At 35.2% G+C, this 13,229-nt stretch overlaps 1 protein-coding gene across 1 annotated transcript; it reads left to right on the plus strand.

Annotated features, from left to right (window-relative positions):
• The first annotated feature begins 5,695 nt into the window (after positions 1–5,695).
• Positions 5,696–9,994, plus strand: LOC104103836 (porphobilinogen deaminase, chloroplastic-like). The gene is made up of 5 exons (XM_009611771.4): positions 5,696–5,985; positions 7,643–8,048; positions 8,595–8,801; positions 8,884–9,061; positions 9,684–9,994. The coding sequence occupies exons 1-5, from the start codon at positions 5,777–5,779 to the stop codon at positions 9,794–9,796; spliced, it is 1,113 nt and encodes a 370-aa protein (XP_009610066.1). The 5' UTR covers positions 5,696–5,776; the 3' UTR covers positions 9,797–9,994.
• The last annotated feature ends 3,235 nt before the right edge of the window (positions 9,995–13,229 follow it).

Consider the following 13,229-nt stretch of genomic DNA (forward strand, 5'->3'; position numbering starts at 1 on the left):
CTTCCGGCAAGGTGTTAACGCTCAACAACATTCTTCATGTTCCTACTATTAGGAAGAATTTAGTTTCTACTTATTTACTTGTTAAGAACGGATTCAAATGTGTATTTGTTTCTGATAAAGTTGTTGTAAGCAAGAATGAAATGTATGTTGGAAAGGGTTACCTCACAGAGGGCCTCTTCAAACTAAATGTAATGGTTGTTGACAGTATGAATAAAATTGCAGCTTCTTCTTATTTATTAGAGTCAAATGATTTATGGCATATTAGTTTAGGACATGTCAATTACAAAACCTTGCGGAAGTTAATTAATTTAGAAGTGTTGCCTAAATTCGAGTGTAATAAATCAAAATGTCAAATATGTGTTGAGTCTAAGTTTGTAAAATATCCTTATAAGTCTATTGAAAGGAATTCAAATCCTTTAGACTTAATTCATACTGACATTTGTGATATGAAGTCGACACTATCTCGAGGTGGGAAAAGTATTTTATTACTTTTATTGACGACTGCACTCGATATTGTTATGTTTATTTGCTTAATAGTAATGATGAATTAATTGATGCATTTAAGCAATACAAGAATGAAGTGGAAAATCAATTGAATAAAAAGATCAAAATGATTAGAAGTGATAGGGGTGGAGAATATGAATTTTCATTTGCAGAAATATGTTCGAAATATGGAATTATTCATCAAACTACTGCACCTTACACACCTCAATCCAATGGAATTGCGGAAAGGAAAAATCGGACATTAAAAAAAATGATGAATTCTTTATTAATAAGTTTCGGATTACCGCAGAGTTTGTGGGGCGAAGCTATCCTTACAGCTAACTGAATACTCAACAGAGTACCCCACAGCAAAACGCAATCTATTCCATATGAAAAATGAAAAGAAAGAAAACCCAACTTGAAATATTTCAAAGTGTGGGGGTGTCTAGCAAAGGTACAAGTTTCTTTACCTAAAAGGGTTAAAATCGGACCAAAAACTGTTGATTGCGTTTTCATTGGATATGCTACAAACAGTAAAGCATGTCGGTTTTTGGTTCATAAATCCGATAATCCCAAAATTCACGTTAATACGGTAATGAAATCAGATAATGCTGAATTCTTTGAAAGCATCTATCCGTATAAAACTGAATGTGAGTCGTTAAGTGAAAGACCTAAACGACCTTGGGAAGAACAGAAGGAAAATACTCCAAGTATAGAAGATCCAAGGCGTAGCAAACGTCAAAGAACATCTACTTCCTTTGGACCAGATTTTGTAACATTCTTGCTTGAAAATGAGCCTGAAACTTTTAAAGCAGCTATGTCATCTTCTGATTCAGCGTTTTGGAAAGAGGCAGTAAATAGTGAGATTCAATCAATTTTGGATAACCATACATGGGAATTGGTAGATCTTCCTCCGGGAAATAAGCCTTTAGGTTCGACATGGATCTTTAAACGGAAAGTGAAAGCTGATGGCACTATTGACAAATATAAGGCAAGACTTGTTGTCAAAGGTTATAGACAAAAGGAAGGCCTTGATTACTTTGACACTTACTCGCCAGTAACGAGGATAACATCTATTAGGGTGTTAGTGGCACTAGCGGCCGTATATGGTCTTGAAATCCATCAAATGGATGTTAAAATAGCTTTCTTAAATGGAGAATTAGAGGAAGAGATTTACATGGAACAACCTGAGGGTTTTGTGGTAACTGGTAAAGAAAAGAAAGTGTGCAAACTTGTTAAGTCTCTTTATGGACTTAAACAATCACCCAAACAATGGCATGCCAAATTTGACCAAACAATGTTGGCAAGTGGGTTTAAAATCAACGAGTGCGACAAATGTGTTTACATTAAAAATACTCCAGGTCATGAAGTCATTGTTTGTTTATATATTGATGACATGTTGATAATGAGCAAAAGTATGGCAGATATAAATGCTACTAAGCGCATGTTGGCTAGAAAATTCGATATGAAAAACTTAGGAGTTGCTGATGTGATCTTAGGAATCAGAATTCACAAGACTCCACAAGGTCTAGCATTATCACAGTCTCACTACATTGAAAAGGTACTTGACAAGTTCAAGTATTTGGATTTCAAAATTGCCAAGACTCTAATTGACGTGAGTTATGCACTTCAAAAGAATGAAGGTGAAAGTGACTCACAACTGGATTATGCAAGAGTATTGGGAAGTTTGATGTATATCATGAATTGTACACGACCAGATATAGCATGTGCTATTAGTAAACTGAGTTGGTTTATAAGTAATCCCAATCACATACATTGGATGGCAATGAAACGAGTTTTGGGGTATCTCAAACATACCCAAAATTATGCTTTGCATTATAACAAATATCCCTCCGTGATCGAGGGATATAGCGATGCAAATTGGATCACTGGATCATCTGAAGTTAAATCCACGAGTGGATATGTTTTTACAATTGGGGGTGGAGCAGTGTCTTGGAAATTATCCAAACAAACGTGCATCGCCCGTTCTACAATGGAATCTGAATTCATAGCTTTAGATAAGGCCGGTGAAGAAGCTGAATGGCTCCGAAATTTCTTGGAAGATATTCCATTTTGGCCCAAACCTTTGGCACCTATTTGTATACATTGTGATAGTCAAGCGGCAATAGGCAGGGCAGGGAGCGTTATGTATAACGGAAAATCTCGTCATATACGATGGAGACACAATACCGTTAGACAACTACTCTCTAGTGGTGTTATCACAATTGACTACATAAAGTCAAGAGATAACGTGTCGGATCCACTTACAAAAAGCCTATCTAGAGAGCCAGTTGAAAGATCATCAAAGGGAATGGGATTAAGGTCTAGGACAAGTCATCATGACGGTAACTCTACCTAGCAGACTGGAGATCCCACGAGCTAGGTTCAAAGAGATCAAACAAAGTTATGAATGACGGTTCAACATTGTCAAATAACTCAACCCATTCTCGTTATGAAGACAATTTTCAAAAATCGAGGTAAAACATTAAGGCTTTTTGATGAGTCAACAAAGCTTAAAGGTTTTTTAATGATTTGCTAAGTCTGGCAGAATATGACCAGATAGTGTGTCTACAGGATTACACATTTAGAAATCACCTATATGAGTGTGAAGTGTAAGCCGCTTCAAGGGGAATGAAAGTAAATGCCCATTCTCTAAGCACTCATGAAACCAGGCGGTGTTCATGGCTGAAACGAACACAACCGTGAGAACCATAGATGGTTAAGGATTGATTGTGTGACTTATGTTGTCTAGGTATACAACAAAGCTCGACGGTTCAAAGATATCAAATCTACCGATTGACCGAGTATATCCGATATAAGTTCACTACGGAAAGTTCAAAGGGAAACCTACTTATCCAGATGCAATTAATTCTTGCATGTAAAACACACACGCGTCCGTGCATTCCTTTATTTTATAGCCATTTCCCATTCATGTGGGGGATTGTTGGAATTTTAAGCTTGTGTAGCTTAAAGAGGGTGAATGAGAAATGGAGGGAAAATAAAATATTTGAGTTTCCCTTAGCAAAGGGACATTGTCCCATATCGGAGGAAGAAAAGGCTTTTGATGGGTATATATATAATTGCTCTTCTTCTAGCTCTTAAAGAGTTAAGAAAAAGGCAAGCCTCGCGCCGTCGTCGTCGTCGCTTGCTCGGCTCGGCTTCGGATTTGGATTTGGATTTGGATTTGGATTTGGATTTGGTCAAAGATCGATTGATTGATTAATCTTTTTGGACAAAATTCCTTTTAATTATTTAATTAATTAATTAAATAATTAACGAAAAATTCAATCCGGAATAACCCATGACCCGCGATCCGGTTCGGTCAGGCCCGTTTTCTTTTTCGGATTATTTTAAATACATTTTTCCCGCAATATTTCAAACAACCCTTTTCCAACAGCCATGGCTGTTTCTGAAAGGTTGCAAACCTTTTCAGAAACAATGCAAGCAACTCTATAAATAGAGTTTGAATCCCAGAATCTTTCCTTACGAAATTTTCTGAGCTTCTTCTTCTTCTTCTTCTTCTTCTTCTGCAACAAAAAATTCCAGTGTGTTTTACATCCTTCGAGTGGCTCGCAGTTCACCGGCGTTTTGGTACCAACACTCCGGTGAGTTAAATCGTTCTATCCTGGGAGGATATATTCCAGCACCTCGGGTACTTGAGGGGAATAATTTCCTTAAGGACACACTGTGTATTCAGTGGGCTCGATTTATTCCTATACTGTTTTTCCAGAATTTATTTCGTTAAACAAGTATTACTAACTTTTTGTTTTGTTTTTTCAGAAAATTTAATTGTTTATTACAGCAATACAGAATTATAACACTAACAGCTGAGATGAAGATTTTACGGTAGAAATATGCAACTGAATGAAAGTTCATTATTGATACTTAGGAGAATATGTTGTAGGCATTCCACTGAGATTAATATGTTGAAAAGCCTGTTGTAGATATTCTACTGAATCATTGATACATGGAAACCTTTTGGTCCTTGCAATATCTTTTATTGTTCTTGCACATGCCACACTTAATTAAATAATCATGCAAGGCATTGTTTAATAGGGTATTTTCTACAAAAATATTGTTCTACTGTAAGATAGTTGTTCTCTACGAGGTCTTGACCAAATATCCTTATGTTTCTTTAACCCAAACTTTCACCATGTTATTATAATATTTCATTTAAAACAAAAAGAAATAAATTGAAGTATATGAGGGAAAATGAACACAAACTAATACAACAATGAAGAATAGTTCAACAAATGATTGAGGTATAGGAGGAAACAACAGTATTTTATCTTCCACAAAGTTAAAAGATCAAGACGTCGATCTATCCCCAAAGTTGAAAATGAAATGCCACTCTTAGTGTCTTACCACGAATTTTCACCAATAACGGTTAATATTTAGTAGTGTCTAATAAGGAGAGGTCCAAAATCATAAAACTAAGTTTTCACATAAAAAAAGATTATTTGACCTCAAAATTATAATTTGCATTGAGCTGAATCAGAAAGACAAGATTAAAAAGAGAAGCACAATTTCACACCGACTTGATTAGAAGAAATCATAAATAACATCACACGAATAAGCAGACGACATTTTATAAAAGCAAACTGGGTGCTAGGAAATTAAAGCGGAAGTGTGGAACAATAAAGAAGATTTCAATCTTAAGCCATGCCAATTACTAATCAAAATAATTATATGGCATACCAGTATAATCATATACAAAGTCTCATACATAGGTCTTTATCTCACAATCTCAAATATTTTCTCTTCGCATGACTTAAAGATAAATGTTATGCCTTATCTCAAGCACAAATAGTCAACATGCACTTCTTTACCTATAAAACTTGTAACTAAAATAGATTTAATATAACTAAATAAGATATGAAAATGAGTATATTATCAAATATCCAAGAAACTAACCTAGGAATATCAGAAATCAATCACATAAAAAGTATAACTTTTTTTTTTTATAAAGAAACGGGTGAAATATACTCATTTTTGAGATTGGGGGCCTACCATCATCTAGTTGTTAAAATAAAGCAGAGTTGTTTTCCTTCTTACAAACAAAAAATAGTCCATTGATTCATGAATTTAGCTGAGGTGTAAGGTGAGAAATGAGATGGCAGCATCTAATTAGCAGAATAGATGGTAAGCGGGGTCCATTGACCACTTTTAGGATTTTTAAACTGCTGATGTAGCAGGATGAGCTGGAGGATAAGTAGAACCAAATCAAGAACCCAAAACAGAAAAGGTCCCTTTTCCCTAGATTCCCTCTTTTCCTCTCAATTTCTATTCCAAAATGGAGAAAATCGCTATTTCTACTCATTTGTGCCCTAGCCTTAAGCCTTTCAATTCTCATTTAAGTTCAGATGTAGGGTTTTCCTTCCCCTGCCTCACTTCTGTATTCCCAAATCAACGCAGAAAGATATTGGTCGCAAGGGCTTCCATTGTTGTAGAACAGGAGACCCAAACTAAGCTTGCTCTCATAAGAATAGGCACAAGGGGAAGGTACTATCTGATTCTTTATTTAAATTTTGCATTTTGACAAAGGTTGTGGCTTTTATAATTGATGTATAAACTATCGACGGAAAATATTTATTAGTAGCTCATATGTATAATTTAGTACGGGGCTTGGTAATATTTGTTAAGAAGTAAAGCTTATCATTTGCTCCAGCAGTTTTGATTCTTTTGCTGGCTTTATAGATATTCTATGCAAACTCCCGGAAAAAATTAATGAAATCTAGAGATTTTATGGATACGGAGAGGAATATTGGAAGGGAACTGAAGCATTTCTAAAATTAAACTAATTGTATTGGCTAGTAGTTTTTAAAACCTTTAGGTATAAAATCGCAATATTAAGGAAGTGAGTTCTGCTCTATTTACATTTTCATTTAGTTAGAATGGGGAATGCTGTCAGTTTTTAGTTTAGAGTTTAAGTTATATGCACTGATAGCGTAAAGATTTTTTTATACTATCAGTGTATTTTCACCTATTATAGAAGATTGCTTTCCATTTTTTAAGGTTACCAATTAATAATTACCTGTAGTTGTCTTTTTAAGTGCCCTGTATAAATCCTTTTTACACCATAAGTGCAGAGAGCTTATACTTTTTAATTTATCACTGGCCAAATCTTAGGCTTGGACTTTGAGCTCCATATTCTTTCCACCTTGTTAGCTCAATATTTTCTGTGTTTTCTAAAAAGAGAGTTGTGGGTTAAAGAGCTTTTGAGCTAATTGCTCAGTAGAATTCAATGCTTAGATGGTTAATTTGGAGAGTAGTTGTCGTATGTGGTAAGTTGGGATTACGTGCCAGTCTGTGCTTTCCAGAAAACAATCTTTCGAATATCATTGTTATGTTCTTACCAGGAGGAAACCGAGTGCAATTGTTTGAAATTAATCAACTCCTGAAATCAGTATGTTTTGTATCAATAGCAGAAAGGTCCAGAAAGTGGAGGAATCTTAAATAACATTGTGGACGTAAAGAATTTCCGACCAGCAAATGAAGTTCAGATTTATTTTTTCTTCCATGGATTCTCCTACTGAGTTTGCGTTAATGTAATTGACTGGACATATAAAAATATTATATTTCTTTTTCTTGTGCACTAACATTCCATATCAGTTGATGCACATGTTTATGCCTATGTTAAGCATCTTCGAATTAAGTTATGATTAGTACCAGTATGTAGACAACTAGACATTATACCATTTCTTCGTCAAGAAGTTAGTATGTGACCATTAATTGAGACAAGATGGTCACAATATTAGATATAATTCTTAATGCATGATCATAGATTTTATACCCTATTTCTTTTACAAGTATGCATGATTTTATTTGTATGTTGCTATTACAATTCTTATTAATTTTATTGAATTTTCACACCTCTTATCTTTCTTTTACTTACCTTGCTTTTGCCTGACATATTAGTCGCTTTTCTTATAAAGCTAACTGGATGTTTCCTGTGATGGAGCAAAGACTATTTTTGTGTTCATTACTTATTCCATAAATTTATTTAGGAACAATGGGAACGTATGAGGCATAAAAGCCCCTTTATATCTCAAGATTTTGCTATGTATTTTTTTCTTCATCTATTTCCATTTTTGGTTGTTTAGGTTGTTGAGAAACTCTTCTCTTATGAATTACGTAATGCATTCCTTGTGTAGGACAGTCCCCTAGCCCTTGCCCAAGCTTATGAGACTCGAGAGAAGCTGATAGCCTCAGATCCTGGCCTTGCTGAAGAGGGAGCCATTGAAATTGTAATAATAAAAACCACAGGTGATAAAATATTAAGTCAGCCTCTTGCAGACATTGGTGGGAAAGGCTTATTCACAAAAGAGATAGATGAAGCCCTCATCAATGGGGAAATTGATATTGCTGTCCACTCAATGAAAGATGTGCCCACATATCTACCAGACAAAATAATTTTGCCCTGCAATCTTCCACGTGAAGATGTACGGGATGTATTTATTTCTTTGACTGCTGGTTCACTGGCACAACTTCCATCTGGAAGCACAGTGGGTACTGCATCACTAAGGAGAAAGTCACAGATTCTTCACCGGTATCCATCACTCAATGTAAGTCCAGCACATATTGTTTTGATAGTCCAAATAACTTCTCAAAATATTTTATGAAAAGAAAGTTTAGAAGCTTTCATGTTGGTTGTCGAGATACAATCATAACTTATGCTGGCACACTCCATCTTGATTTTGTTGATGAAATCTGTCTTGCATGAAGACCAAGAGAGAAAGATGACTAGGAATGTGTTAGATTTAGTTGGAGTTGTTTTAAACAATGGTTAGGGATATGTAAAATGGGGTAATTTGTTGAAATCACATCAATATATTATAAAAGAGTACGTTTTAATACTTTTCAAAAAAATACGTTTTGATACTGATGACATTTGTCTTGCTTGAAAGATCAAGTGAAAAAGATGACTAGGGTTGTGTTGGATTTAGCTGGAGATATTTTAAACAACAGTTAGGGATGTGTGAAATGGGGTAACATATTGTAAAGTTAATATCCTGTATAATATTTGGCTTAGTTCTGCTCATTTCTTAATGATTTTCACCTTTTAGTTTGTTTGAGCTACTTTAATTTTGTGAAACAAATTTTGTCTATAGGTGCTGGAGAACTTCAGAGGCAATGTTCAGACAAGGTTAAGAAAACTGAATGAGGGGGTAGTCCAAGCTACATTATTGGCACTGGCAGGGCTAAAACGCCTAGATATGACAGAAAATGTCACTTCCATTCTTCCTATAGAGGATATGCTACCGGCAGTTGCTCAGGGAGCCATTGGTATTGCATGCAGAAGTGATGATGAGACAATGGTATTCACATCTTTTCTTCCATAAATATAGATGCTTCTATTGCAGTTCTCTATTATTCTTTAATGATAAACTTCAATTACAGGCCAATTATATCGCCTTACTAAATCATGAGGAAACCAGATTAGCAGTTGCATGTGAGAGAGCTTTTCTGAAGACCTTGGATGGGTCTTGCCGCACCCCAATTGCTGGATATGCCTGTCGAGGCGAAGATGGAGACTGTATTTTCAAAGGATTGGTTGCCTCCCCCGATGGAACTCGAGGTACGAGCAATTTTTTTTTGACTTAAACCTGCGAAATGTGTGATTGGCTTGCAGTCAGTGGCGGAACTAAGTAGTCATAAAAACTTACAATGTGCGAATAGGGTATAAATTATTTTATTTGGTTATATGTGAGCTGCTGAATCCCCCTGACATGAAGCTCCCGTTTGGCCATAGATTTTGGCTACTTTTATTTTTTTATTTTTTTTAAAACAGTGTTTATTCATGAAATATGATAGTTTTTAGTTCCCAAATACTGGTTTAGGGCCGTTTTTGGGTGATTTTTTCTTCCACTCACAAAACCTTGATTTTTTCCCCCAAATAAAATGCATGTCCAAACACAACTTCAACTTCGAAAAAATATTTTTTAACACAACTTCAAAAACACTTTTTCAAGTTTCAACCAAATCTATGTCCAAAGGCTAGCGAAGAAAAATTCAACTATTGTAGTGAAGGGGGTTGAAAGTTGCTGTAGGTCATATATTCCTAATTTTTTTTTGAATCCCCTTGTATAAATTTTTGGTTCCGCCACTGCTTGCGGTTCTGGAAGCTTTCTTTTTCTTGGTTGCTGCTGCTTCTTAATACTTACCTGTTGCATTTTCTCTCTGTTCTCTCTTGATTTCAGTTCTTGAAACCTCAAGAAAAGGGCCATATACTGTTGAGGACATGACACTGATGGGTGAGGATGCTGGCAAGGAACTACTCTCACGGGCTGGTCCAGGATTTTTTGGCAACTAAGTAGTTTGGCATGGGCAATAACTGATTACACTACGGGCAGAGAGATCAGAGTTTGTATTCCACTCCTAGTTTAGGATTATGAGTTCATTTATTGTTCTGTAACTGTAGCGGGAAGTAGAATTGGAATAGTTTGTATACTAGTGTATCATTTTCACATCATTTTGTAAGTGCTTATAATAATTCGTCATTCTTCAAGGATATCCAAGATTCCAAGTGAATGGTTTACGATTGATGAATTGAGCGAGTGAGCTTAAGATGCACAATTTTTGTTGAGATCTTTGGACAATAGAAAGAGGAGATGTGAAGATGGTGGTGAGGAGGTAAAATTGATTAATTAGGGCCTTTTCCATTTCCACCAAAAATGCCATATTTGCTTCCCGTGTTGTATGAACCTCCAGATGACGGTGCAGAAACCAAAAACCTACACATCAAGTTCGTATTACAAACATTGAAAGCCACTTGAAAGGACAAAAAATTAACCATAAAAAATATGTTTAGAAAGAAATTTTACATGGGTGGTCTGCTAGGAATAACGAAATCTAATGGCAGCTCATCCACCAGTTATACTCTAAGGGGTCGTTTTGTAGGAGGTATTAGAAAAAAACAATGCAAGTATTAGCTGTGTATAACTAATACATAGCAAACTATAATATTAGCAATGCAGGGGTTTTCAATACTTGCAGAAGTAGAGTTAAAGACATAATTGCACCTCAGTGTACAAAGTTAAAGAATGTGGAGGGTATTTTTGTCAACTATTTTTTAAAGAAATTATGCAATACCTTAATACACCAAACCAAACAGTTAGATAAAAAATAATCTCAACATAACTAGTGCTAGCATAACTAATTTTTAGGATCATAACAACCAACTCCTTTCCCAAATGCAAATAAATTAAACCCGTGAACAAATTAAATGGGCTGATGGCTCTCTGGCGCAATGATAGAAGTACCTTGTACCACCTGGACGTTGAATTAAAGGCAGCTTTGTGAATTCTATACCATTCGAGTCTGCAAATTTGTTGGTTATATATACTTGAATCATAGTTAGAAATCAATTTCTTTAACGATGGAGTGAGCTGTGTAAAAATATGTGTGTATTTCGGCGGTTATGAGTTGTTGACCAAAGAAGAACCTGTATTTTGTACAAGTTGAAGTGTCTACTTGAAAACTCGTAAAATTATGGAAACGGCACTATAAAACTCTGCAAGAACATATGCCCAATTGTGCATTAGATCTTTGGATACCTAAAAACCAGTAATTACAATTCCTCTCCATACACATTGAAGTAGTTTAATTATCACCAACAACCTAAGTCGCTATTCTTTCTTCTCCTTTCAATGTTCAAGAACCACCTCAACCCACCCCCACCCCAACTAAAGGAAAAAACATGGAGTTAGTCATTAGACAAAGGGAAATGTCAACTTTAGCTCATTATCATTCAACAATGCATATTTACATGTTTGGAAGTCAGAAACACGTTATGGAAAATTAAAACGATAGAACAGTCGCATCGGAATTTTGGTGGGGCATAATGCAAATCAGTTGAGGAGTTTGATAAATTTTTAAGGAACTAGCGTTCACGCGTTCTGACTTGCTTCCAGAAGGCTACTTACAACATTAGAATGGCTTCTTCTTTATTATCTGTAACAGGACACAAACTTTCTGTGTCAATCACCATTAATTTAAGTTTGATTGTTGTTGATTTATAGCTTTACATTTCGCACTGGACTAACTGGTAATATGCTAGCTAAAGACGTTGTGTATTCTCTTTCGCATAATAAAGTCATAAAGATGGAAGTGACGAGGAAGAAGGAAGAGAATCGGAGATCATTATTTGTTAGACTTACAGCGAAGAAGCCTAAGGAACAATGCTTTAGATCCGCTCCAGCGAAAAATCCTCCAGTAATGTTCAATGCTCTCACTAATTGTAGACACGTGTCTACCTATACAATTAATGGTTTAGATTACAATCTCCTTTGCCGGTCTCAGTCACCTTAGTTTTCACCTTAACCATAATTCCAACTCTTTTTTCTTCTCTCTATACCACATAAACGGCGAAGAACAAGAAATTAATTGAGAAAATTTGTTCTTCAAAAAAGGTGATTATATTTTCAGCAACATTGATCTCATACTACTATCTCAGGAGATGCTTCGTTCAAGCAAGAATTTCGATCCCCTTCAAGCCCTTCTTATGACTTATGAATATAACAAAAAAAACGTTAAAAAAAGAAGTAGAAAAGTGTGCGATGCGAAAAGTGTGTTTTAACATTGATTAAAGCCTTCAATTGCTAAATTTTTATTAAGTCGAGTTTGGAAGAAAAAGAACTAAGGGTAATAATTGTGAAGGGGGCACTCAAGCTTTTTATTTAACGTTACAATTAAAAAATTATAGAGAATTTATAGAGTGAAATTCATTATAGAAGAAAGAGTGCAAAGCTTTCTTTGTATCATCAAACATGGTTGCAACTATGTTTCTGAAAATGAAGTACTCATCCCCAAATTCTTTATCTTCACTTGCAACTAAGCTTTTGGAATACCAAGTTCTCATTCCCAAATTCTTTATTTTAGAAGAGCACATTTCAAGTCTACAGTAATATAGAGAGGGATGAAGTATATTTAGTAAAACAAAAGAAGTATTAGAAAGTAGTTGATAGGTAGAGGAGCAAGGTAACAGAGAATGGGGGATTGTAAGTAAGGTGACGGTGAAAAATAAAGCCGACATAGAATGAAATACAAGGTTTCAATGTAAACCATTAATTGTATAGGTGGACACGTGTCTATAATCAGTAAGAGTATTGAATATTACTGGAGGATTATTCACTGGAGCGAATCCCAACCCAAGGATGGTTTAGATCCGCTCCAGTGAATAATCCTCCAGTAATGTTCAATGCTCTCACTGATTATAGTCACATGTCTACCTATACAATTAATGGTTTAGATTACACCTCCTTTGCCGGTCTCAGTCACCTTCGTTTTCACCTTCACCATAATTCCAACTCTTTTTTCTTTTCTCTATATCACATAAATGGCGAACAACAAGAAATTGGTTGAGGTAATTTATTTTTCAGAAAAAAGGTGATTATATTTTCAGCAACATTGATCTCATACAACTATCTCAGGAGATGCTTCGTTCAAGCAAGAATTTCGAGCCCCTACAGACCCTTATTATGACTTATGAATATAACAAAATCAAAGTTAAAAAAGAAGAAGTATAAAAATGTGCGATGTGAAAATTGTGTTTTAACATTGATTAAACCTTTCAATTGCTAAGTTCTAATTAAGCCGGGCTTGGAATAAAAAGAACTAGGGTAATAATTGCGAAGGGGGCACTCAAGCTTATTATTCAACGTTACAATTAAAAAATTATAGAGAATTTGGAGAGTGAAATTCTTTATAGAAGAAGGAGTGCAAAGTTTTATTTGTCTCATCAAACG

This window comes from Nicotiana tomentosiformis, chromosome 6, assembly GCF_000390325.3.
Source record: "Nicotiana tomentosiformis chromosome 6, ASM39032v3, whole genome shotgun sequence".
In the NCBI taxonomy this organism is placed as follows: domain Eukaryota; kingdom Viridiplantae; phylum Streptophyta; class Magnoliopsida; order Solanales; family Solanaceae; genus Nicotiana; species Nicotiana tomentosiformis.